At 31.2% G+C, this 22,950-nt stretch overlaps 1 protein-coding gene across 1 annotated transcript in view; it reads right to left on the bottom strand.

Annotated features, from left to right (window-relative positions):
* The window catches only part of TARBP1 (TAR (HIV-1) RNA binding protein 1), a 70,980-nt gene that overhangs the window by 8,155 nt on the left and 39,875 nt on the right, over nucleotides 1–22,950 (bottom strand). Inside the window, exons 20-26 of the mRNA XM_051993587.1 lie at nucleotides 22,463–22,583; nucleotides 17,946–18,056; nucleotides 13,437–13,586; nucleotides 11,970–12,056; nucleotides 5,353–5,549; nucleotides 2,032–2,113; nucleotides 393–564 (exon numbers count right to left, since the gene is read on the bottom strand). Of these exons, the coding sequence (XP_051849547.1) occupies nucleotides 393–564; nucleotides 2,032–2,113; nucleotides 5,353–5,549; nucleotides 11,970–12,056; nucleotides 13,437–13,586; nucleotides 17,946–18,056; nucleotides 22,463–22,583 (920 nt within the window). The remainder of the gene's footprint in view (nucleotides 1–392; nucleotides 565–2,031; nucleotides 2,114–5,352; nucleotides 5,550–11,969; nucleotides 12,057–13,436; nucleotides 13,587–17,945; nucleotides 18,057–22,462; nucleotides 22,584–22,950) is intronic.

The raw sequence follows: 22,950 nt of genomic DNA, 5'->3' as shown, positions 1-22,950 counted from the left end.
CTAGTATCTTTTTCCTTTTGCACATTCCTGTGAACTTTTTGTTCTGTTTCACTGTCTATGTAATTTGAATAGTATTGTAGGAATTGTGCCCAAACCTATCTTAAATACTGTATCATGTTATACGCCCTTAATGAATGTCAAATTATAACAATTTTTCAAAGAAAAGTCAATGGATTTAACTGAATGAACATTGAGGAATTCTACTTACAGGTTGTGACATTATAGATTCCCTATTTACTAAAATTCATATAGACTTTAAATAACTTTTCTCTAAATAGAAGACCAAAATTGATTGATATAGTGAGGTTAAAAAACAACTTAGGTACATTTATTAATAAATCAGTAACATGGAGTCAAAATAACAGCAAAAAGATCAAAATAATTACATTTACCTATATCTTGCTGAGACCAGTCACCTGGTTTTAGTTCACCAAGTTCAGTTTCAGAAAGATACCATTGATATGCTGAATCTATTGGAATATCAGTGAATTTTATGAATTTACCAATGGAGATCCACTCATCTTCAACAAGTTCTGAAAGGCGTGGAAGGGTATAAAATATGGTCTGAAAAGACAATTGTTCACAAATTTTAATTCCATTCTTTAAGCAAACAAATGGAAGGTATAACAAGAGTTCTGCGAATTTCTACATAGTCAATTTAAATTCTAATCTAATTCTAATTTAATTAGCTCTAATTAACTTCAAGCTATAAGTGTAGGTTCCCAAACACACTCACAAGGCATATACTGTCTTAGCCTTATTAATTCTCTAATTGTTTTCTGTATTTGTCTTGTGCTCTGTAAATAGATCATAAATTACTTGAAGATAAGGACCATACCATAAACTTCCTTCTTAATTTCTAAAGTGCCTAATGCAAGTAAATATAAAAGCTACAATTAAGCAATTAGTTTCAAGCTCTTTCTTCACCAAGTCTTATACCATAATTCATTTTCTCATCCATCACATCCTTCTCTCTCTTTTTTGGGGGGTAGGGGTGGGGGTAGGCAGGACATTGAGGAAGAGAATCATTTTTATAGCTTGAAATCTAATAGTACTAATCATACAGATATTTAACTCACATAATTTATTTAAGGAATGGAAAGGAAAAAAACAAACAAACATGAGATCGTAGAAGAAAAGGATCAAAGAAGATAAACAAGGTGTTAATCCAATCAGGCCAGAAGAATGTTAACAAAAGACCATAATGCACATCCTTCAAAAATATGTCAAAGCACTGTGAATGAAAGAACATAGAGCAGGGAATGTTGTTGGTTTGTTTTTGTTTTTAACAAATGCTTTCTATTTTTATTACAATTAACACTGGGCCAATATTTACAGTAATTAAAATCCAAAGTACATACCATACACAGCACATATTAGTGAATTTTAGAATACGGACAAACAATATATAATGTACATTAACAAATTTATTAAATACCTAAAAGTTAAGATATTTAATGTTATAGATTCTTCTAAATTATTTAAAGGAAAAATCAAAGGTTTAAAATTCAAAACTGAAGTATTATAGTTCTTAAAATGAGAAAAGTCATGTAATTTATATCATTTTCTGGTGTTTGTACTGTGTTGTCATTTGTTTGTTTTCAAGAAAAATGCTGGGATTTTTGTTTTCTGTTTTTAAATAGTATAAATAAAATTCCACTGCTAACAAATAATTTGCTACAGAATTTTTACTCTAGAAATTGCTACAGAATTTCAGCCAAACAGAAACAGAGAAGTAGTTTTCAAGAACAGATTTCTGTTTAGAGTTGAATATTCTCTTCCAATGTTTACAAGCCAAATACTAAGAAACAAAAATTGAAAAATGACTAGCCAATTTTCACTACCAAAGAGTGAAGTACAAGCAAGTCATCTACAAAATGACAAGAAATAAAATTAACAGAAATTTAAAAATCAAAAAATGATGCTTGTAAAAAACATTTTAACCTAATTATTTCCCTTCCATAATTATAACAAAAGAAAGTGTTAATGTTAAAAGCATAGCAAATAAAACTTAAAATATTTTATACTTACCTCTAGACTATAATCCTTAAGTGGATGAAATGTTGCAAAAAAGAAATGCTCTTGAATTCTTTGCCAATTTTTTTTAGCATTCCTGAGAATTAAAAAAAAAAAAAAAAAGTATATATCCTGAGAATTAAAAAAGAGTGTGTGTGTGTGTGTGTGTGTGTGTGTGTGTGTGTGTGTGTATGATACTGTGAGAGATAGTTGAGTTTTACAATTCTAGGAGAAAAAAAATCAAATAGATAAACCTTCAAGAACTACTACATATTTTAGAAGGGAACTGAAACTTTGCCATTCTAACTTTTGAGTAAGAATATTTCTTCAAGACAATTAAAAAAAACCCTTTAAATATATTTTACTCAATCTTATACCACTGAAAAGAAAATAAGAACAATAAAATGAAATTCCATTTTCAAATTCAAAAATGAGTCACCTTCTTTAACAATCCTCGGGCCTATCTCCAATTAAAATGAGCAAGAGTCAAAAAAGGGTTAAAAAAAAAAAAACAAACACCTACTATTAGAAGAAACAATTTCACAAGAATAGGGAAGGCAACATTTTAAAAGAGCAGGAGAGGTTCTAGCTGATATATCTGGAAGTGATAAACTGAATAATTTTACTGGGCACTCAATGTCACATGTTTGAAGAGAATCAAGGAACATTTATTCCATTTAATTGTCAGGTGAATAGGTCTCAAGAATGAGAATAAAAATGGCAGTTTTGAGAAGTCAAGATAGCTGCATACTTACTATGATCTTTACTTACTATATACTTTACTACATACTTACTATGATTATTAGTAATATGACTAATAATTTGAATATGTCTTATATTCTTGCAAACTGGAAAATAAACACAAAATTAAAATGCTGTTTTATCACTAATGCTCAACTTTTTTTTTCCCCCCTGTGATTCAAGATGGAAAAGTCCAGCTACCTCAAATGCTCTCACTTATCTTCAAATCCTATCCTCACCACCAATGAGAAAGAAAAATTATGGAAATTTTGGACAAATAGAATTTGTACAAGTCAACTTTTAGATTAATCTACTTATCTCAGACCTAATTGACCTTATTACATAAAGTTTCTCTAAATCTACATGAAAATAAGTTCAACAGTTTCCACAAAATACATTTTAAGTAAGAGTGAGAGAAAACGAATGGATCACAGATTTTTAAGCAGGAAAGGATTTAGGGGTCAATTAGCCAAATCTTCATTTCACAAATGAGAAGAATTGTTATGAAGTAACTTTTCAAAGCCATGCAGATAACTTAAGGGACAGAAACAAATTTGGTACCTGGATCCTTTGACTCTAAATTAGTACTCTTCTTTGCATCATATCAGATAGTTTAAAAACAAACAACTAATAATTACATATTAAAAAAAAAAAACACCAAAACATTGCAAAGATCCTACTTTATTAGTACTTAGATTAGTTGATTATACTTGGAAAACCAAGAATTTTAGATATTTGTACTGTCTTTTGTGTACATAAAGATGACTAATTGTCCGCTATAAGTTTCTTATTAAAGAAAATTGAAATTATATGGAGCAATTATTTGTTTCTTTTGAGTTCTAAATATGGACTAGTTGATGAAATAAAAAAAAATGCTGAAATAATGAAGACTATTTGCAAGAGACCATTTTCTAAGATCTCTGATTTGCTTGTTAGGGGGATTTTAAGCAAATTATTTATTTAAGATTTATAGGCTCACTTCCCCTCAAAAAATTTAAGAAAGCTTAACAAAATATAAACAAATCAATTAAAAGAAAAATTAAATAAACGCAAATGAAGAGTTCAAAGAAATAGATTTTGGCAGGTAATATAAATGATAAATTATTGCAATTATTACTAAATTTACTATTTCCCAGTAGCTAAAGGGAAATAATTTAATTTATCAAGTCTTGGGTGATAAGGTGAGCTAAGAAGTTTGTCTTAAAGGACAAATGTTTTGTGGTACTAAATTAAATGCGTTATGAAGTGACAAAAGGGAAACTGGGGACTGATAATGGTTATTGTTTCAAGCAAAATTTTATAAAAGGCAGAAATAGTGTTCAAATGCCTTTTTTTTAAAAACAAAATTAGTGAAAGCATTTCTATAGAATGCTAAGATAATATGGTCAAAGTACAATGAGTTCAGTACCACTGATTGACTCCTTGAATTCTCATCACCTGCTCATTTGCTCCTGTGCATGTGCTGCTGCATGAAGCTGGAAAAAGATTAAACCATGCTGAAAAAGTCCATTACAAATTTATGTTATAAAAATTAGGCCCTCACTGCAGCAAGGAAGTCCTTTTATACTGCCTTAATTTACTATTCCTTCCATCACAAGAGTTCTTCCAAACTTTTTCAATTCTCCACAAACCTCTCAGAACTCTCCCATCCCTGACTCAGTTAAGAAACTTAATTCATATTTTATTCAAAAATTGAACACATTCACATTTTTCTTGTTGAGGAAAAGATAAAGATGTTCCTTTACAAAAAAAAAAAAAGTATTATCTTCTCCCCTTTTCCTTATTTCAGATATCACTCAATTGTCTTCTGTCACATATTCATTGTGACATGTGAAAGCTGGCTCTTCTCAGTGCCAAGCCCAACCTTTCCACGTGCAAAAGTAAAAACATACTATGCCAACCATCTTAAGCAGATTTACTCTTCTCTTAATTATTTTTGATCTGTCTACTAAATACTTCCTAACTGTCTATAAATATGCCTTTGTTTTCCTCATCCTCATTCAGTCCAAACTTCCCAATAGCTAATGGCTATTGTCCCCAGCTCTCTTTTCTCTTTTGTGGCTAAATCCCTTGTGTAAGATGCCTTTGAGAGGTACTTCCTTCCTTTTATTCTTCTCTGGAGTCTGTTCTCTGATTTCATTCTTGAGTTAAAACTGATCTCTCCAAAGTTACTAACAGTTTCTTAGTCTAACTCCTAAAGTTCTAGACCTACTTAATGGTATTTTGTGAAAAAAGTTGAAATTGGTTATTATTTTTGTATAAATTCCACAGTAATTCTTTCTGAAAATATAGAAAAAGCGATACAAAGGATAAAAGGTTTAGAAATATAAAATTAACAAAAGTTTAAAAATCAGGCTCAATATAAATAAAATGACAGTTAAACTGGATGAATTAGAATTTACTAAGTTGTTGTAATATCTCCATAGTCCATCAAACACAAAGATAAAGAAAACAGAAATGGCTGCAATTTGTCAAACATATTAGAGAACCAATATTATCATCGTGTGTGTATATATATATATATATACACACACACACATATATCTCAATCACAAGAGACATAAACAAAAGTACTAATTATAAAATTTTACATACCCTGCTCCATGCATGTTTTCTACTTGATGAAGACTGGATTCTATAACAGCAGTCAAAGCATCAAACTCTTCTATATGCAAAGTTTTACACATAGCCCAGATTTTCTTAAGAGCTAATAAGGCATAGAGTCGAACACTAAAATTATGGTTGAAACACCACTGAAGTATGATAGTAAGAGCTTGTTTCAGAACAGGTTTCTAAAAGAAAGGACAAAGAGAATCTTCAAATTTAGACACAAATCATTATCTGTTATCACCTGAGCAAAAAAAGTTAATAAATGGTGGAGATTCCATATTAGTAAAAGGGGAACAAGACTTGGAATAAGAGGATCTGGGTTTAGTGTTTAGCGGCTGAATGAAAGTCAAGTCACTTAACCTTTCAATGCCTCTGTTTCCTTATCATTAAAATGGGAATAACACACCACCTATCTCAAAAGTCTACAATGAATACGAGTTAGGTAAATATAAATAGTAATCATTATCATAATATATTTTGTATAAGTACCCAGAAAATTTGACAAATCTATGCAACCATTATTTTTTAGATTATGTATTTTTACATTTGCATCTTCAGAGAAAAAAAAAATCAACAACTCCATGGCTATTTAATACTTTAAAAAAAAACATTTTAGTATTAAGGTTAATTTAAATTAAATTCTATGGCCTTCATTCTTGATTATTTCCTCTTTATCATGGATACAGTATGCCTATTCATAGTTGTTTACCTGCTGTCTCCTGCATAATGACTATGAGCTCCTCTAGGGCAAGGATTGTATTTTCCTTTCTTTGTATCCCCAGAACTTATCACAAGTTCTGGCACATTTTAGGAGCTTAATAAATGCTTAATGATTAACTGATATACCTTAAAATCATGAACACAATCTTAAAAGTTCACCTAATAAAGTAAGGTCCCTTCATTCTACAGATAAAGCCCAAAGAATTATGATGATTTGTCAAAGGTCACAAAATGAATTAGTAGCACAGGCTTGACATTAAAATAGAAAATAAAGTATATGTTAAAGTTTAGCTCCAAATATTCCTATCACCTTTTCTCTATCTACAAGTTGAAATATCCTTTAAGAGCTATCCAAGTGTTTACAAAAATTGCAAGTATTTACAAAGTCAGACTCCACTTAAAGAGCTACTGTTTTCCTCATTATAGATTTTTTTAGCTATTGTTTCTTCTTTAATCAACTAGGACTCAGCACTAAGAAAGTGGTAGGAAATTAAGATGTATAAAGAAAATAGCAAGGCAGTTTAGCTTTTTTTAATTCTTTTTCAGGAAACTCAAAGATTATTTCCCCTTTACAGAAACTGATACTATTGCTATTAACCTTGTAAAAAAAAAAAAAATTCCAGTTTGTAAGAAAAAGCAAAATGGCCACTTGGAAAATTAAATTAAAAAACAAATTTTTACTATGTATCTTTAACACTATTCTAGACAAGGGGATCTATCTTTCCACTACAAAAATATCACAGTAACAGGCTTTATAAAGATCTTATGCCAGATAAATTAAAAGCATTTAAATAATAGAATGCTTGAAGGAAGGGACAGTTTTGTCTAAATTATGTCTCTTTCTTAGTATCTGGTACAGTATTTTCCTACATCAACTGCTCAATATTTTGTATTTATATTTCAACATCCCTATGAGGACAGTAGCAGGTCTGGCAAGGGAACTGAAATGTAAAAAGCTAACTGTCTTTTATTGATGACTCAATGACTCCATAGTAAAAATGATACTGAACAATCAGAATCTTGATCGATCATATGCATTTATAAATGCCTATTTTATACCAAGCACTGCAATAAACATTAGGAATAAAAATACAAAGAATTAAACACCTAGTCACAAAAGGAATTTCCATTATAATGGAGAAGATAAGCAGTACACAATTAAAAATGGGAGGTAAGAATATCATAATGAAAAATATAGAGAAGACCAATTTGGACCACAGATTTTAAAGAAGGAGATGTCAGACACAGATCATAGATCTTAAGGAAGGAGTGGATAAGTATCTTATCCACTAAGTTCTGCATGTCAGATGAGGTATCCTATTCACTAGGTCATACTCACTTTCCTATATAAAACCAAAAATCCCCATTAAGATACTAATTGGGTTTTCCTTATTCTCAAATCACAAGGATTATTATTTCAGAATATTAAAAAGAATGTTAGACAGAGGTAGCTTGCTTTATGTACATGCGAAAACCACAAAAGCCCAAATTTTTAAATGAGTGTGTGTGTGTAGTTGTTATTGTTACTTACTAAATTGGCTATTCAAATATTCCTGGCAGGTGGAAATCTTAATTGGCATATAGACAGATCTATCCTTAGGGTCAAAGTTAAGTTGCTTAATAATTAAATTTGGGAGAATCTATAGACAAGATTGTCATAGTAAAGGACTTAAATCATTTGGTCAGCAAGGTTGTGGCACCTTTAAAATGGCATGAGGTTCCTTTATTGAGCCAGTCATCAATATTTATCAAGAATCACTGTATCCTCACTATCAGACATATACCAAAACAATTAGCAATATACTTTGTCCGCATTCCTTAAAATGATTTGATATGTATAAACAACAAAAAAAAAAAACCAACTAGTTGCAATGAGACTTGGAGAATAGCTGAAAATTTACAGAGATCATGGGAAAATGACAGATATAAGAAGGAAAGCAAAGGATAAAAGATAGGATATCTATCTTTAGGATAAATAAGATATATATGAACTACCAAAAGAGCAAAGAATACAAGAATTCAAATTTATAAGAATAAAAAGTAAGAAATTAATGATACCATGATCAATTATGTATAATATACATGGGAAACAACAAAATGAGAAAGGGAAATGATAAGTATAATTGCTTGGCTAAAAGGAAGACCATAAGACAAAGAATGGAAAGAACAACTAAAATACTTAGTAGTTAAATGAGGTTAGTTTTGAAAACTAAGAGATAGGATAGGATAGAAGAAAAAGTTCTGATGGAACAAAGTGACTTTAGAGGAAGATGATTATTTGTTTAGGGTATGGTCTAATTTTGGAGGTGATACCTGCTACACAGAGTCCAAGTAGGCAGCAAAAGGAATGACAGTGGTCTAGACACAAACAATAAAAAAGGGATTTGGAATGGGTCAATAGGAAGAAAAACAAATTAGCAAAATTGAGAATTTTTTTTTAATAGTGGAAGAATCGATAGGACAAATTGCGCAAGACAGAAATTAAAGAGAAAAGGATAAGATTAAAAGAAAAAGATAGTCAACTCTCTGATGTGTTCATTTTAAGGTGATAATGTAGATCTAGGAGTTGTTCTTATATTGGCTGATAGTAATTAAAGTCATTTATTGCAACAAGTAACAATGAAAATCAGTCTACTACAATACCAATTTCGTAATTTTTAAATAATAGAATGATTAAATTTTGTCCGCATTCCTTGAAAATTAAAATAACATTACTCTCAATTTCTGGAACTAATTAAAAAAATTTTTTTTCTATCTGAGTGCAAAAATATTTGGTTGATTTTAGTAGGCATGTATGAAACATTTTTGAAAAGAAAATGATTACCATTAAGCACATTTCTCTGTTCTCAAAAGAAAGAAAGAAAATGCTTCTGCAATGAAGAGTATCAAAATATACGTAAATCTTAAAATACTGCATATTTTTGCCTTCTTTGGATCCCAAGATACCATCCTAAAAGATATTTAAGATAAATATTCAAAACCCCCTTAAAAAAGAACACCTTTCAAATATATGAAAGGCATGTAAAAAAGGAATATTTGATTTTTAATGGAAAGAACCCTTAGACTTGGAATCAAAGGAATGAAATTCAAATCCTTAATCTGCTATGCATTACCTATATATTTGTGAGCAAGTCAATTCATATTTGGGGCTTGTTTCCTCATCTGGAAAATGAAAGAGGATAACAAGATCTAAGAGCATTTGCTTTAGAGCTACAACAAATTCTTCTGCCTGAGAATTAACTATGCCAATTAGCCACCCAAGACCTTATTACCCATGCATAATACAAAGGAGTTAAGATGGGCCTCCAGCCTTTCCAGATAGACATTTGTTCTCATAAATGAAGTCATGAAAGCCTAAAGAAGTAAGCAACCTAACTAAGGTCAGACAAAAAAACAAAAACCAGTAAGGACTGGAATATAGGCCCTCTGATTCCAGGGTCAATGGGCTTTCCCTTGTTCCACACTCTCAGATTCATTATGCCCTTAATGTTCTCACCACTACTAATCTATATTTATATGTTTTGTGTCTCAATTGACTTGTAGTTGGATCTCCCTGCCTCTAATCGTTCCTAACAAAATGAACATTGTAAAACACTATTTTCATCCCAATATTATTCTAAAACCTTAATAGTTTGCTACTACTTAGAAATTCAGCCTAAATTGCAGCTCTTCTCCTTCCCCCACCTTCTCTCTCCATCTCTGGCAAATTTGAATTCAGGAAGATGAGTGTTCCTGATTCCAAGCCCAGTGATCACCACTCTGCCATCTAGCTGCCCTCAGTAGTGCCCACAGTAGTCTAGTATTTTATAAACCCAAAGATCCCAGCTAGCAAGAACTCACTAACAAAAACTGTTGGGATAAGTGGAAAATAGACTGGAAGAAACTAGGCCTAGATAACCTCTCACTTTACCAAAATAAGTTCAAATTAGATACAGTATTCCAACATAAAAGTGATCTCATAAAAGTAAATTAGGGGAAGCTGTAGGAAATTATTAGACCTAAAGATAGGAGAAGCATTCATGAACAAACAAGAGATAGAGAGGTTCACAGGAGGGGAAATAGATAATTTTGATTATATAAAATTTTAAAAGTTTTACACAAATGAAAATCAATGCAACCAAAATAAGAAGAAAAGCAGAAAATGGGGAATAAAGGGAGGAACTGAGAAGGGAAATTTACAGCAAGTTTCTCTGATAGAGGTATCATTTTTCAACTATGCAGAGAACTAAGTCAAATTAATAAAAATAGGAGCCATTCCTCAATTGATAAATGGTCAAAGGATATGAACAGGCAGTTTTCTAAAGAAGAAAGCTATCAGTAGTCATCTGAAAAAATGCTCTAAACCAATAATTAGAGAAATGACAATTAAAACAATCCTGAGGTACCACTTCATACTCATCAGTTTGACTAACAGGACAGAAAAGAAAAATGTCAAATACTAGAAGGAAAAATGGCAAAATAGGTACACTAAAGCACTGTTAGTGGAGTTGTAAACTAGTCTATACAATCTGTAACTATGCCCAAAAAGCTATAAAACTATGCATACCTTTTGACAAATCAAAACAGCTACTAGATTTATTTCTCAAAGAGATTTTTTTAAAAATGAAAAGAACCCATATAAACAAAAATATTTATAGTGGGTCTTTTGTGGTAGCAAAGAATTAGAAACTGAAGAGACACTCATAAGTAGGGGATTGGCTGAACAACTTGTCATATATGAATGTGATACAATATTATTGTGCTATAACAAATGACAAAGGGGATGAATGCAAAAGAATCTGGGAAGACTTACATGAACACAAGCAAAGAAAGATGAACAGAACCAGGACAATACATACAGTAACAGTAAAAGATAATAACTATGACAGACTTAGTAACTCTGATCAGTGTAATGATTCCCTAAAACTCCAAGAACTTAGGATGAAATTAAGGAAGCTATTCATCTTCAGCTAGATAAATGATGGACTCAGCATGTATACCAAAGTACATTTTTTCCTCTTTTCTTTTTTTTCTTGCATGACTAATGTGTACATAGGTTTTATATCACTTTACATATATAGTATATTTCCTGCCTTCTCAATGGATGACAGAGAGCAGTAAGAGGCAAAATTTGGATTGAAAATAAAAACAACTTTAAATGGTCTGTAATCTACAAGTAACTTCCTTTATCTACAAATTCAGATTTTTATCTTTTTCTTGAGAAGTGGGAAGTAATAATCAATTTTTTGTAGTAAAGAAGGTGTTAGGATGATTTCAGAAAGGCCTGGAGAGACATACATGAACTGATGCTGAGCGAAATGAGCAGGACCAGGAGATCATTATATACTATATGATGATCAATTCTGAAGGACGTGGCCTTCTTCAGCAATGAAATGAACCAAATCAGTTCCAATACAGCAGTAATGAATTGAACCAGCTATACCCAGTGAAAGAACTCTGGGAGATGACTATGAACCACTACATAGAATTCCCAATCCTTCTATTTTTGTACGCCTGCATTTTTGATTTCTTTCACAGGCTAATTGTACACTATTTCAAAGTCCAATTCTTTTTGTACAGCAAAATAACTATTTGGATATGTATAGTTATATTGTATTTAATTTATACTTTAACATATTTAACATGTATTGGTCAACCTGCCAAGTAAGGGAAGGGGTGGGGGAAAGGAGGGAGAAAATTAGAACAAAAGATATGGCAATTGTCAATGCTATAAAATTACCCATGCATATAACCTGTAAATAAAAAGCTATAATAAAAAAAAGTAAAGAAAGTGTTAAAATTAAAATATTAACTATTCTATACTTCAAAGAAATTATAATTGTTCAAAAAATAATCTCCACATAAAAAATCTCTATTTTTAACCTTAAACATTTTAAACTTACCATCTCAGATATATTCTGAATAATGATATCCAAATGTGATAAAACTGATAAAAATGTACAAATACTCATTTTGAGTTTTTCTTCCCCCTAGAAAAAAGGAATCGACCAATTAGCATTGAACAGTGTTTGTTCAATACAAGGTATTGTGAAGTATAAAAATAATTAAATTTATGACATGATCCCTAACCTTAAGAAATTCATATTTATCAAGGAGACAAGATTATAAGATCATGAAAATTTAAAAATAATAATACAAAAGTCACAATATAAGTAGTGTACAAAGGAATGCTGTCAAATAAAGTCAACAAGAGAATGCTAAATCACTATGGACTAGAGTGGACTTGAGAAAATTTCACAAAAGAAAAGTTACTTAAATTAGACAATGAAACAAAGATAGAGTTTGGCTTGGTGGCAAAGGTGCAGAGTTGTCTACTCTTAAAGAATAACCGCAAAAAGCAGATTCCAGTGGAGGAAAATGTAAAGTTCTATTTGATTGAGACTACAGAATGACTTGATTGCTCTACAATGTCAAATGACCTTTATGGGACATAGTGGAGGAGGTAGTTATTAAATACCTGAAGACAGTAAAGAGATATAAAAATGTATTTTTAAAAGATGAAGAAGACTATGGTGATAGTTTGTAGTATGGATTGAAAGGGGATGACTACAAATAAGCTAACATTAGAAAGTTGCTCTATTTTGGCATAATTATAGACTGGAGGGACTCCAGTTGATACTCTTATCAACACAAAAAAAAAGTCATGATAAGCATAAGGCAGATATTTTGGGAAAACTTTTCACTATTTTCCTAGGAATTCTTCAATCACAAATTCTAAAATTCATCTTTGTACATGAGGGAGTCTAACTCTACAAGTTATTAAATACAAGTCATTCCCAATGTGAAAACTAATTATAACAGTGCAAATCACTAAGTATACAACTCAGAGACCTAGAAAGTAGCTATACCAATGTGAAAAGTTTCCATCATCGTAGCACTAGCATATGTCAGAGGTGGGACTGGGAGTTAGATTTCATGACTGTAAGAAGGGCTGGGACACTGACTCTCTCTCATCTTTATAGAAATGGATTCCATGATTTAAATATGTCATAATAACAAATCACAATAACATAATAACAATAACAATTGCTTGATATGTGCATATATAAATTATTTGTGTCTATGCAGATATACAGATGCAGATATAGAAACAGTACCTAAACTACTCTGATTACTAGTTAATATTTATAAAAGCTGTTTCAAATTTTTGTTTTGTTTTAACTAAATGGTAACAGTAGGCTAACTCTCTTATTATTCTCTTTTTCACAATTTCCATTCATTTATTCATTAAGTAGTACATCAAATTCAAAGCTGAGTTCATCAAATATTTTATTATGAAATATGAAACATAAATCCACTAGGTGAGTGAAACTTTTCTAAAGAAAATATGAAAACTTTCATTGACTTACATAGCAAAAGCAATTCCAGAACTTTGGAAGAAACTGAGGAAATTTATGAAGAATCAATATAATAATCCATTCTATAAAATATTTTATAGATGCTTGGTTATTGACAAATCCTGCTTCAAATATCCTGTCAATAATCTGATCCAGGAAGTTCTAAGTAAAAAAAAAAAAATTTAGTATCAGTTATTTTCCCAAGGAAAAATAATTTTTTGCACATTAAACATTTAAGCAAATCTTTTTAAAATCTTAATTTTATTAACTTTTCATGAATTTTTCTAAAATATTTAGCAAAAATAAACCCAAAAACTAAACAATGGATAAAGAAACTCACCAATCCAAATAGCCATCAATCCTAAATATTATAATTATGTATTTTTTCTTTGTTTTAGCTCGTTTTTATATAACTGTCTCAGCCCCTTTGTTTTAATGTCATTAATTTTAGAAGTCACAGAATTACTAAAATCAACTACACACTAAAAGCTGATTTTTCCAATGTAATCAAGTTCAAAAGGTGACTTACATTATTCCCAACTGAACAGTACTTGATGTCAGAGCACCTTGTGTTTGTTCATCTTTCTTGCAACCTTTGTTATAAGGTTATTGATATTTTGCTTTTCTGTTCCCAAATCATTCTTCACTTCTATGTCTTTCCCATTCAACTGTTCTCTCATTTCTTTTGTAAAAAAATATATTCAAGTTTTTTTGTCAATTATTTCTGTTTTGTGGGCCATCAATTCTTCTTTCACAATTCTTACTTCTCTTTTAAACCATTTGGGAACATGCTTGGGCACATAAGTTCAATGTTCTCTTGCCTTTTCTCTACTTTATAAGGTATTGACTTATTTTCCTCTGACTTGCAATATTTATGCAAAGAAGTTTGTTTAACTGATCTGGAGGTCATATTCCATTCTGATATTCTCATCCTCCTCTTTGTTCCATCTGTCTATATTCAAGGTCTTTGAGTTTTATACTTTTTTTCTTATTTCACTTTCTGATGCTTCTTCTTTGATAATTATTACCCCCAAACACCCTTAAATCTATTCTAATATCCTCCCTCACTGGGTAATTTATAATTCACTCTCCATGTGACTTCCAAGAGGACAGAGATGGCCCCAGCTGGATATTGAGTCCTTTCCCTCTGTTTAAGTGATAAGCCACATACAAATTGGCATCCTGACCTAGTTCTCTTTCTTTTTCAGTTCTCTGGCTGAGCTTTGCAGCAGCACAGACCACTGCCATACTGCAAACCTCCTAAAGCAAGACTGCCTTTTAATTTTCTGTATCAAGGATAGGAAGGGGGAAAGAGGGAGCGCAGAGTTTAATTTTTTGCAAGACCATCATCAGCTTGTATAGCCCTATGAGGCTGGTAGGGGAAGGAGTTAGTGAGTGAGAATGTTAAGGTTTAAAAAAAGCTCAATACATCCTTTGAGTAAACAAAGATTATGACCTAGTTAGAACTCTTGATGTCTTAGAGAAAGCTAAAACTGCTTTATCTCTTAAATATAATTCCAAATTTGAGAGGTCAAAAGGATCCGTGAAAGTATCTAATACTCTATTTTGGTGGTTACATGACCTAGAAGTCTACTTCACAATATTTCAGTTCATTAAATATTTGCTCAAACGAATTTTTATGCAAGGAATACATGAATATTTTACTACTTAAATGAATCTATGTTCTTACCAATGTAGCTATCTTCTCCATCTATTCAGATAACAACTCATCTATACCTACATCGTTTATGACTTTTTTCTATTTTCTCCCAGAACTCCTCTACAAAATACTAGAAGCTGCACTCTAAGTATCTTTACATTTTGTGGATATTAAGTATAGAATTCAGGTTACCCATCTCTTGTCTACAGCACTTACACCATGATTTTACTTCTTATATAGATTTCCCCAACAGAAATAAATAAGAATATATATACAAACGTACATATGTGTGTGTGTGTGTGTGTGTGTGTGTGTGTATATTTTTGGTAAACTTGCCTGTGCCCAATAGGTACAAGTTAAGTTGAACTTTGGGACACTGGCTCTAGAATCATTAATAAAACTTTTTTGGGGGGAGGGAATAAGTTGGCTTTTTGTGCCAAGGAACAGTTTGGGATTGTTGAAAGTCATACACAATTTCCCAAATTAAATACGCCTTATTCTGGACTTGTGTTCTGGACCCAATTAACTATTCAGATGCAAGTGACAGTTACAGATACTGATATATCTGGGACTCAATAGACTAGTCATCCACTTTGTAGTCTGAACAAGACATTTTTTATCCATATTCACTTAAGTTCGTCTTGATGAATTAGACTAATCTCTTGAGTAAATATGTATCCCACTAAGAAGAAGCTGTAATGTTTGGGGGCTTGATTTGACAAACACAGTATTGTCCACAAAGTACATCTGGGTTATCTTGCCATGTATAGGTAATCCCTTTTTCCTTTGGACCTTGCCTAAGATATATTCCATTGAAAAAGTGAACACCTCAAGAGAGCCTGTTCACCTCTTATAGCTGATGCTAAAAAAATCCTTGAACGGAGTAATTTCTCTGGTTCATTTGACTAATGCATGAGAAGCTATTTGTTGGAGGATGAGATAGCATTTTGAACTCTCAAATCAAATGCATTTTTGCTCATTAACAAATATAGTGGAATCACACATTCGCTTTACCTTTCAGGGATTTTTGTGACTAATAACTTGTGGCTTGCTATAGAAAATTGATTCTGAAAGTCTGATTATTTCTTTCTTATACTTTAATATATAATACCCTCAATATATTTTATATTATTATCATAAAGATTTTATTTCTAAAAAGCAAATGGGTATATTGTTGACAATATACTTGCCTATGATCTTATTCATTGTTTTGTCTGATTTTTCCTTCCAACATCATCTTGTAAAATCTTTTGTCTGTGATTTTCTCTCTCCTAAGTGAGTTTATAAAATAACCCCTCAATACCTTCAAGATTACATTGCTTCCAGAAGGCTGCCTTACTGTGTCTAAACTAGCTGCTCTTACAAATTTCTTTTTAATTGTCATTTTAAAATCCATAAAATAACACAGAGGACTCAAAAGCTTAATGGAATTATCATATTTGGAACCTTTACTGATATTAGTTACAGAAACACAAAAAATGTTACACTTCCTATTTGTGCTTTCCAAACAAAGTATTTCTGAAAAAATGTGGCTGAGTTAAGTTTCATACCAAGCTTTCTATAGATGTTTTTGTTTTGACAGCTTTCTAGTTTGATGAGGCAAAAATGCTATCCATAACAGTATAATCTTTTTTTTTTTTAAATTGAAGCTTTTTATTTTCAAAACATATGCATGATCCTTCCAAAACCTTGTGTTCCAATTCTCGCTCCCCCCTCTCCCCCCCGCATTGGAATAGGCAAATAATACAATATTATCTTGAACATGGTAAAAATATATGTAAATCCAATATAGGTATATGTATTTATACAATTATCTTGCTGCACAAGAAGAATCAGATCAAAGACAAGAAAAAATAAGAACAAAAATGAAATTTAAGCAAACCACAACAAAAAAAAAAAAAAATGAAAATGCTATATTGGAATCCACACTCAGTTCCCAATATTCTCTCTGGGTCTAAATGGCTCTCACATGATAATCAACCCTCCTTCTAGGAAGGAGTATAATACTAGGTATTATACAAATAAGTCTGTATCCTGTTTGATAATTCTGCTTGGCAAAAAGATAGAGTTTATACTGACTCAAATAGTGTCTAGTTTCTTTTGCTTTCTCTTTTGAGGTGACTGCTTTATATCAGCTATATTTTTACAGGAAAGAATGATAAATTAAAGTCATTATTAATGGCTTTTTCCATTTTCCTCCCCTTCTAACATTGACAAGTGTTTTCAAAATGTCAGCATCAACCTATTGCAAATGTTTACTAACTTCTCATTATTCTTTCATCTAATTTGAAATTGTATTTTATCTTTGCTTTAACTACAAAAGCTAATAGGCAAAGATACTAATTTTGAAATGACTCTCATTATTAATAACTGGATTTCCTGTGTGTTAAGAAATATTAATGGAGAGGCATGGTATAGAATAATTTAATTCAATATTTATCTTGTCCACATGTCCCATGTCATTCTCTTTCTGAAATAAAGTATCAAGCAATCTAGATATAGTTTTTTTTCTTTTTGTGTTTCAAACCTAATTTCTAATATATATATATATATTTTTATTTTTATTTTTCTCTGTGCTTACATTTGTATTTTATTGAAGGATGTTATTACCAGATAATAAACTATAAATGGGATTCTGGTTGTGATATTTAGTCCATTTATCAAGCTAATTCTATGAAACTTACCATAGGAACAAAGTGATTAGGTCAGTAACTTCATAAAATCAATCTTCTACTTAATTTTAATTATGAAACTTGATTTAAATGCCTAAACTTAATCTCACTTAAAAGTATAAATCATTTTTAACAGAACAACCTCTTAATTAAAAATGTAAATTATGATATATATGATGAAAGTTATACCTGGTCGAATTTGGGGAAGAGTACAAGGAGAGTCTGCCACATTCTATTTTTTACTCTGTGTTGCAAAGAATTTATATAATAGCGTGTTCTAGACTTGGATACCAGTTCATCCTGAAAAGAAATTCAGTTTTCATGTTATAACACTAAATTTTAAAAGCACTTATATGGTTTATGATCAAAGCTAAAAGAAGTTACAAATGCAATTTTGTACAGCATAAATTGGTAACAGTGAAACCCTAAACCCACAAGTCTATCACCACATCTTGAAAATAAATTCATATACAACTACCCCAAAAAGGAAAGAGGGGAGTTGAGGGGAAGGAGTAAGAAGATATTAAAAAAAAAAAAAAAATCAAATGAGAATAAAATAAAAAAAAAAAACCCAAAACAAAAAAACAAAAAAAGCAACTAACTAGGACTTTCTTTTTTTTCATTTTTCAAAAAGTAAACTGCTTCTGAATTTTTGAAGGAATAAACAAAGAAATGAAATTTCTTTTGTTGAATATGAATAAATTACTTTCAAGTCACGTCTTTAAAGAATTCCATATTTTAGATAATTAAAGGGAAAAGAATGAGAACATAATGAAAAAAAACTTTTAGGATCATTTAATCAAACTTCATTTTAGATGAAAATCAAGTTCAGAAAAGTTTAATTAAAAAAACCTCTGTCAAGATCACAAAACAAATTTGGGGCAAATTCCCAACTACTCTTTCTGTCTAGTGATTTTTTTTTTAAAACTACTACTCTAGATCCAGGCACAAATGATGTAAGGTGTGCAAAGGGAAAAGAGGTAGTAAAGGAAAAACACACACATATCACAGATGGGGAAAAAGATTAAAAAGAGAGAAAAACAGAAGGACAAAATATATGGAGTGGTATAAAAATAAAAAATAATAATAAAAATTTTTAATGAGATGAAAAGAAAGATGTAATATGCATGGAAAGGACACAAGGAAAGGAGATACACATATAGATATATATAGATAGAAATAGAAATGGGAAGAGACTCAGTCTGAACTCAAAACTCTTATCACATATGGCTGTTTCACTTGAGTTTTTAACTCAAGAATACTGACTATTCTTATTGTCACCAGTTTGTAATGCTCTTTTCAAATCTTGTTAAATACTTCTCTTCTTTCAAGAATCAGTACAAATATTTGCCATCAGAAAGAGGCCTTTGCTTTTCCATGCCTGAAACCTCTTTTTCTCTCACTGCTAGTGAACTCCTGAGATTTTCTCCTACTTATACTGGACATATCTTATGTGCTTAACTATTTACATATTGTCTCCTCTAATAGAAAGTGAGTTCCTTGATGTCAAGAATTGTGATTTTGCCTTTCTTTGCCAATGTTTAGGATAATGATATTGCTCTATTGTTTTTTGGACATGTCTAATTCTTCATGGCACCATTTAGGGTTTTCTTGGCAAAGATACTGGAGTGGTTTGCCATTTTCTTCTCCAGATCATTTTATAGATGAGAAACTGAAGAAAACAGGGTTAAGTGATTCACCCGGAGTCACCCAGCTGTGAAGTATATAAGGGTATATTTGAACTCAGGTTTTCCTGATTCCAGGCCTAGCATTCTGTCAACTATGTCAAATGTTTAAACTGCTGCTTAATACAATGCCTAGTCTTTTTTTTTTTTTTAAATTAAAGCCTTTTATTTTCAAAACATATGCATGGATAATTTTTTGACAATGACCCTTACAAAACCTTGTGTTCCAAATTTTACCCTCCTTCCTCCCACCCCCTCCCTTAGATGACAAGTAATCTAATCATATCAAGTTCTTAATATATGCTTGTTTGATAAAAATTACTTAAGAGCAAAAAACCATATTTTATACTTCCCCATCAGGTGTTCTACATATAGATGTTGAAGATTTCCTTGTGTTTTCAAAAGAAATGGACACAATAGTTTTGGGGAACTAGCTATCTTCCTCCACAAATTTAGAACAGGCACATTATAAAGAACCATGCATGCCCTTTTTACTTAGAAATACAGAGAAGTTGGGTGTCAAAAGAAAAACAGAAGAAGGAAAGGAGGGATAGACACACAATCCCCCTCTCCACTATCACACTCAAATTTATCCATCAAGCCAATGGCTACCAAAAAAAAATACTTTGATGTGCTTTCAGTTTTTTGTCTTGTTTTTTAGTTTATTTTATGAAAACTAAAACCCAAATGTACAATACAGTATTTCTGATAATCTGGGTTATTATGCAATGTAACTTCCTATATTTGTTCAAGTATTACTATTTTTGCAGTCACACAGGTTAGCAATCTTGAAATTATCCTCAATTCTTCCTTCTCCCTCACTAAATCCTGTTCTACTTCTGTGTTATCCTTTCTTTTCTATCTATATGGCTACCACTTAATATCTCTAAATTAAAATACTGTAAAAGCCAACTAATCGATCTCTTTTCTTTCAATATTTCCATTCTTCAATTCATTCTGACATACTGCCAAACTGATAATCCTAGAATAGTTCTGACCATGTTACTTCCTGGATCAAGAAAATGAATCCTAGAAGCATCAGGAGCAAATTCCTTTGACACTTAAAGTCCTTCTCATTCTTGCCTATCATTCCAGTTAAATTCATATTATACAATCATTAAACTAGTATTTATTAAGTACCTACTATATGTCACACATTGGCACTACAAATACAAAGACAAAAATAAAATGCTTTACTTTTAACAGTGAAGCCCCACAAAATGCTTTAAGAAAGGGTACTTGTTGCTGGAAGATCAGGATAAGCTTCATGTAGAAGGTGGCACTTAGCCTGAGTTTTGAAGGAAATGGATTCTCTGGGTGAAGGAGTACATTCTAGCATTGGGGATAACCCATGCAAAAGAAACAAGACAGAAGAGAGAATGCTAATTGCAAAGAAAAGAAAAAAAACAATTTAGCTGTACCAAAAAGTATGGGAAAGAGAGTAATACATAACGAATATGGGAAAACCTAGTAGAACCACACAGTGCAGGCTTAAAAAAAGCCAAACAGAGGAATTCCTATTTTATCTTGGGAAAAAGCCACTGTAGTTAACTTCGTAATAAAGTAATTAAGTAAAGATCTATACTTCACAAAAATAACTTTGGCAACTCTGTGGAAAACAGATTGGAGTAGATAGATACTTCACAGAATCTAAGAGCTAAACAGGACCTTTATACTATTGCAGCTATTCAAAAATGCCCACTACAATCTCTCCAACAAGTTACTGTCCAGGATATGTTTTAACACCTTCCGCTCTCTCTCTCAAAATTGCCAGTTCCTCTTGTGCACAGCAGTCAGGAAGTTTTTCCCGACTTCAAGCCTAAATGTGACTTGAGGTGAAGAGACCAAGGCAGAGACCATTGCAAGAGAAGGAACTACATTATGGCAATGGCTATTTTAGTAATAAAAAAAAATAATGATGGACACATAAGATGCAAAGGAGGTACTCCCTTTACATTCGTACCATGTTCTGTACAACCTGGTCTACCAATTTTTTGCCCAAAGATAATATTCTAATTCTTGCCTTTACAGATTATTCCTATATCTGGGAATTCTCTTTTTCCTAATCTCCACCTATTAAGATCCCTTGGTAGTTCCCCCTTTCCAAGTATAGATCAAAAGCCATCTCATACATGGTTCCTTTCATAAAACCCCTATCATCCCCACATCTCAAACTTACTTTGCTTTTTTCTTCTTTCTATTTATTTATCTATGCACTGAACATTTTCCCTTCTCCCCCATTAGTATATATTTGTTGAGGCCAGAGACATTTTTGTACATTCATCCTCAACATCTAGTCCAATGACTGACACATAGCAAGGATTTAATCCTACTAAGCTGAACTACTACTTTTAGTTCTTTCTGAATTCCTACCAAAAGAGAACCAAATTAGGAGTTTCTTAGACATTTCAGATTTCCTATGCTGTCAGAATTATAGAATATTAAATTACTCTCTCTTCATAAAAACAAGTCAATACTAGATCATTAGTAGAATTTACCTCACTGAGCAATGGAGAATTCAAAACCACAGGACCCAAAAACCTCATCTCTGTCCAATAATCCTTAAACGGTGAAAATGGAAGCCAGCTTGGTGATTCCTCACAAAAATCTTCTACTTATTCTCAAAGCACCCTGAGCTGAGCAGTTTCAAGAAGTTTTCCTACTTTACTACACTTTTTATTTTAATGGAAATGGGAAATTTCCAACATGTAAGATATCAGAAAGAATTTATGCAGAAGCAAATCCTGACAGTTATTTTGAAAATTCACAATCCAGGGGCTTATAACAATATTTTTATATTTATTCTGTTTGTTTTTTTAAATATAAAGTTAGGTTCAGTAAAACAATTTTGCCAAACTTAAATTTCTTCTGGAATTACCAAAACATATTTTCTGCTCGTATAAAAGAATAATGTACTTGCTGACTGAACCTGTTAGGTTAATATACCATTATATTGCTAGATCTTTAATAAAAACAATTTTTTAAACTAATCTAAAATGTAAAATGAAGTAAAACTTTTACTTTATCTAGTAGCTTGATTGCAAGATCTTCTATAAACATCTTGTGGGAAATATTTGATCCATCCAATAAACAAAGGAATTTGATAGCGCAAACTCTCACATAATGGTCATCTCTGTTAGTACTGGAAAACATATATATTGGAGAATACTCAATATATCTTGAAAGTCCAATAAACAAATGAAACCATTTTATCAAAATCACTTTAAAACCAAACCAAAACAAAACAAAGTTTTAGCTTCTGATAAGGATAAGGATAAAAAAATATAATATAAAGTCAATTCAAGTTTACTATATCTTTAAATCAATAATAAAATAATAAAAAGATCAAAAACTCTCATGAAACAAACTTTATTAAAAGTCTCATATTTAATTAAATGAATTACTTATTATTAGATTATTACTTAACATTGAAGATTTTTTTTAAAAATCAAATTTTTTTTCAATTGGAGAAACTCTTCAGAAAATATGAATGGATCACCACAAATCTA

This window comes from Antechinus flavipes, chromosome 4, assembly GCF_016432865.1.
Source record: "Antechinus flavipes isolate AdamAnt ecotype Samford, QLD, Australia chromosome 4, AdamAnt_v2, whole genome shotgun sequence".
NCBI lineage: Eukaryota > Metazoa > Chordata > Mammalia > Dasyuromorphia > Dasyuridae > Antechinus > Antechinus flavipes.
Note: the sequence above shows the minus strand (reverse complement) of the source record. Positions and strands in the feature narration are given on the sequence as shown.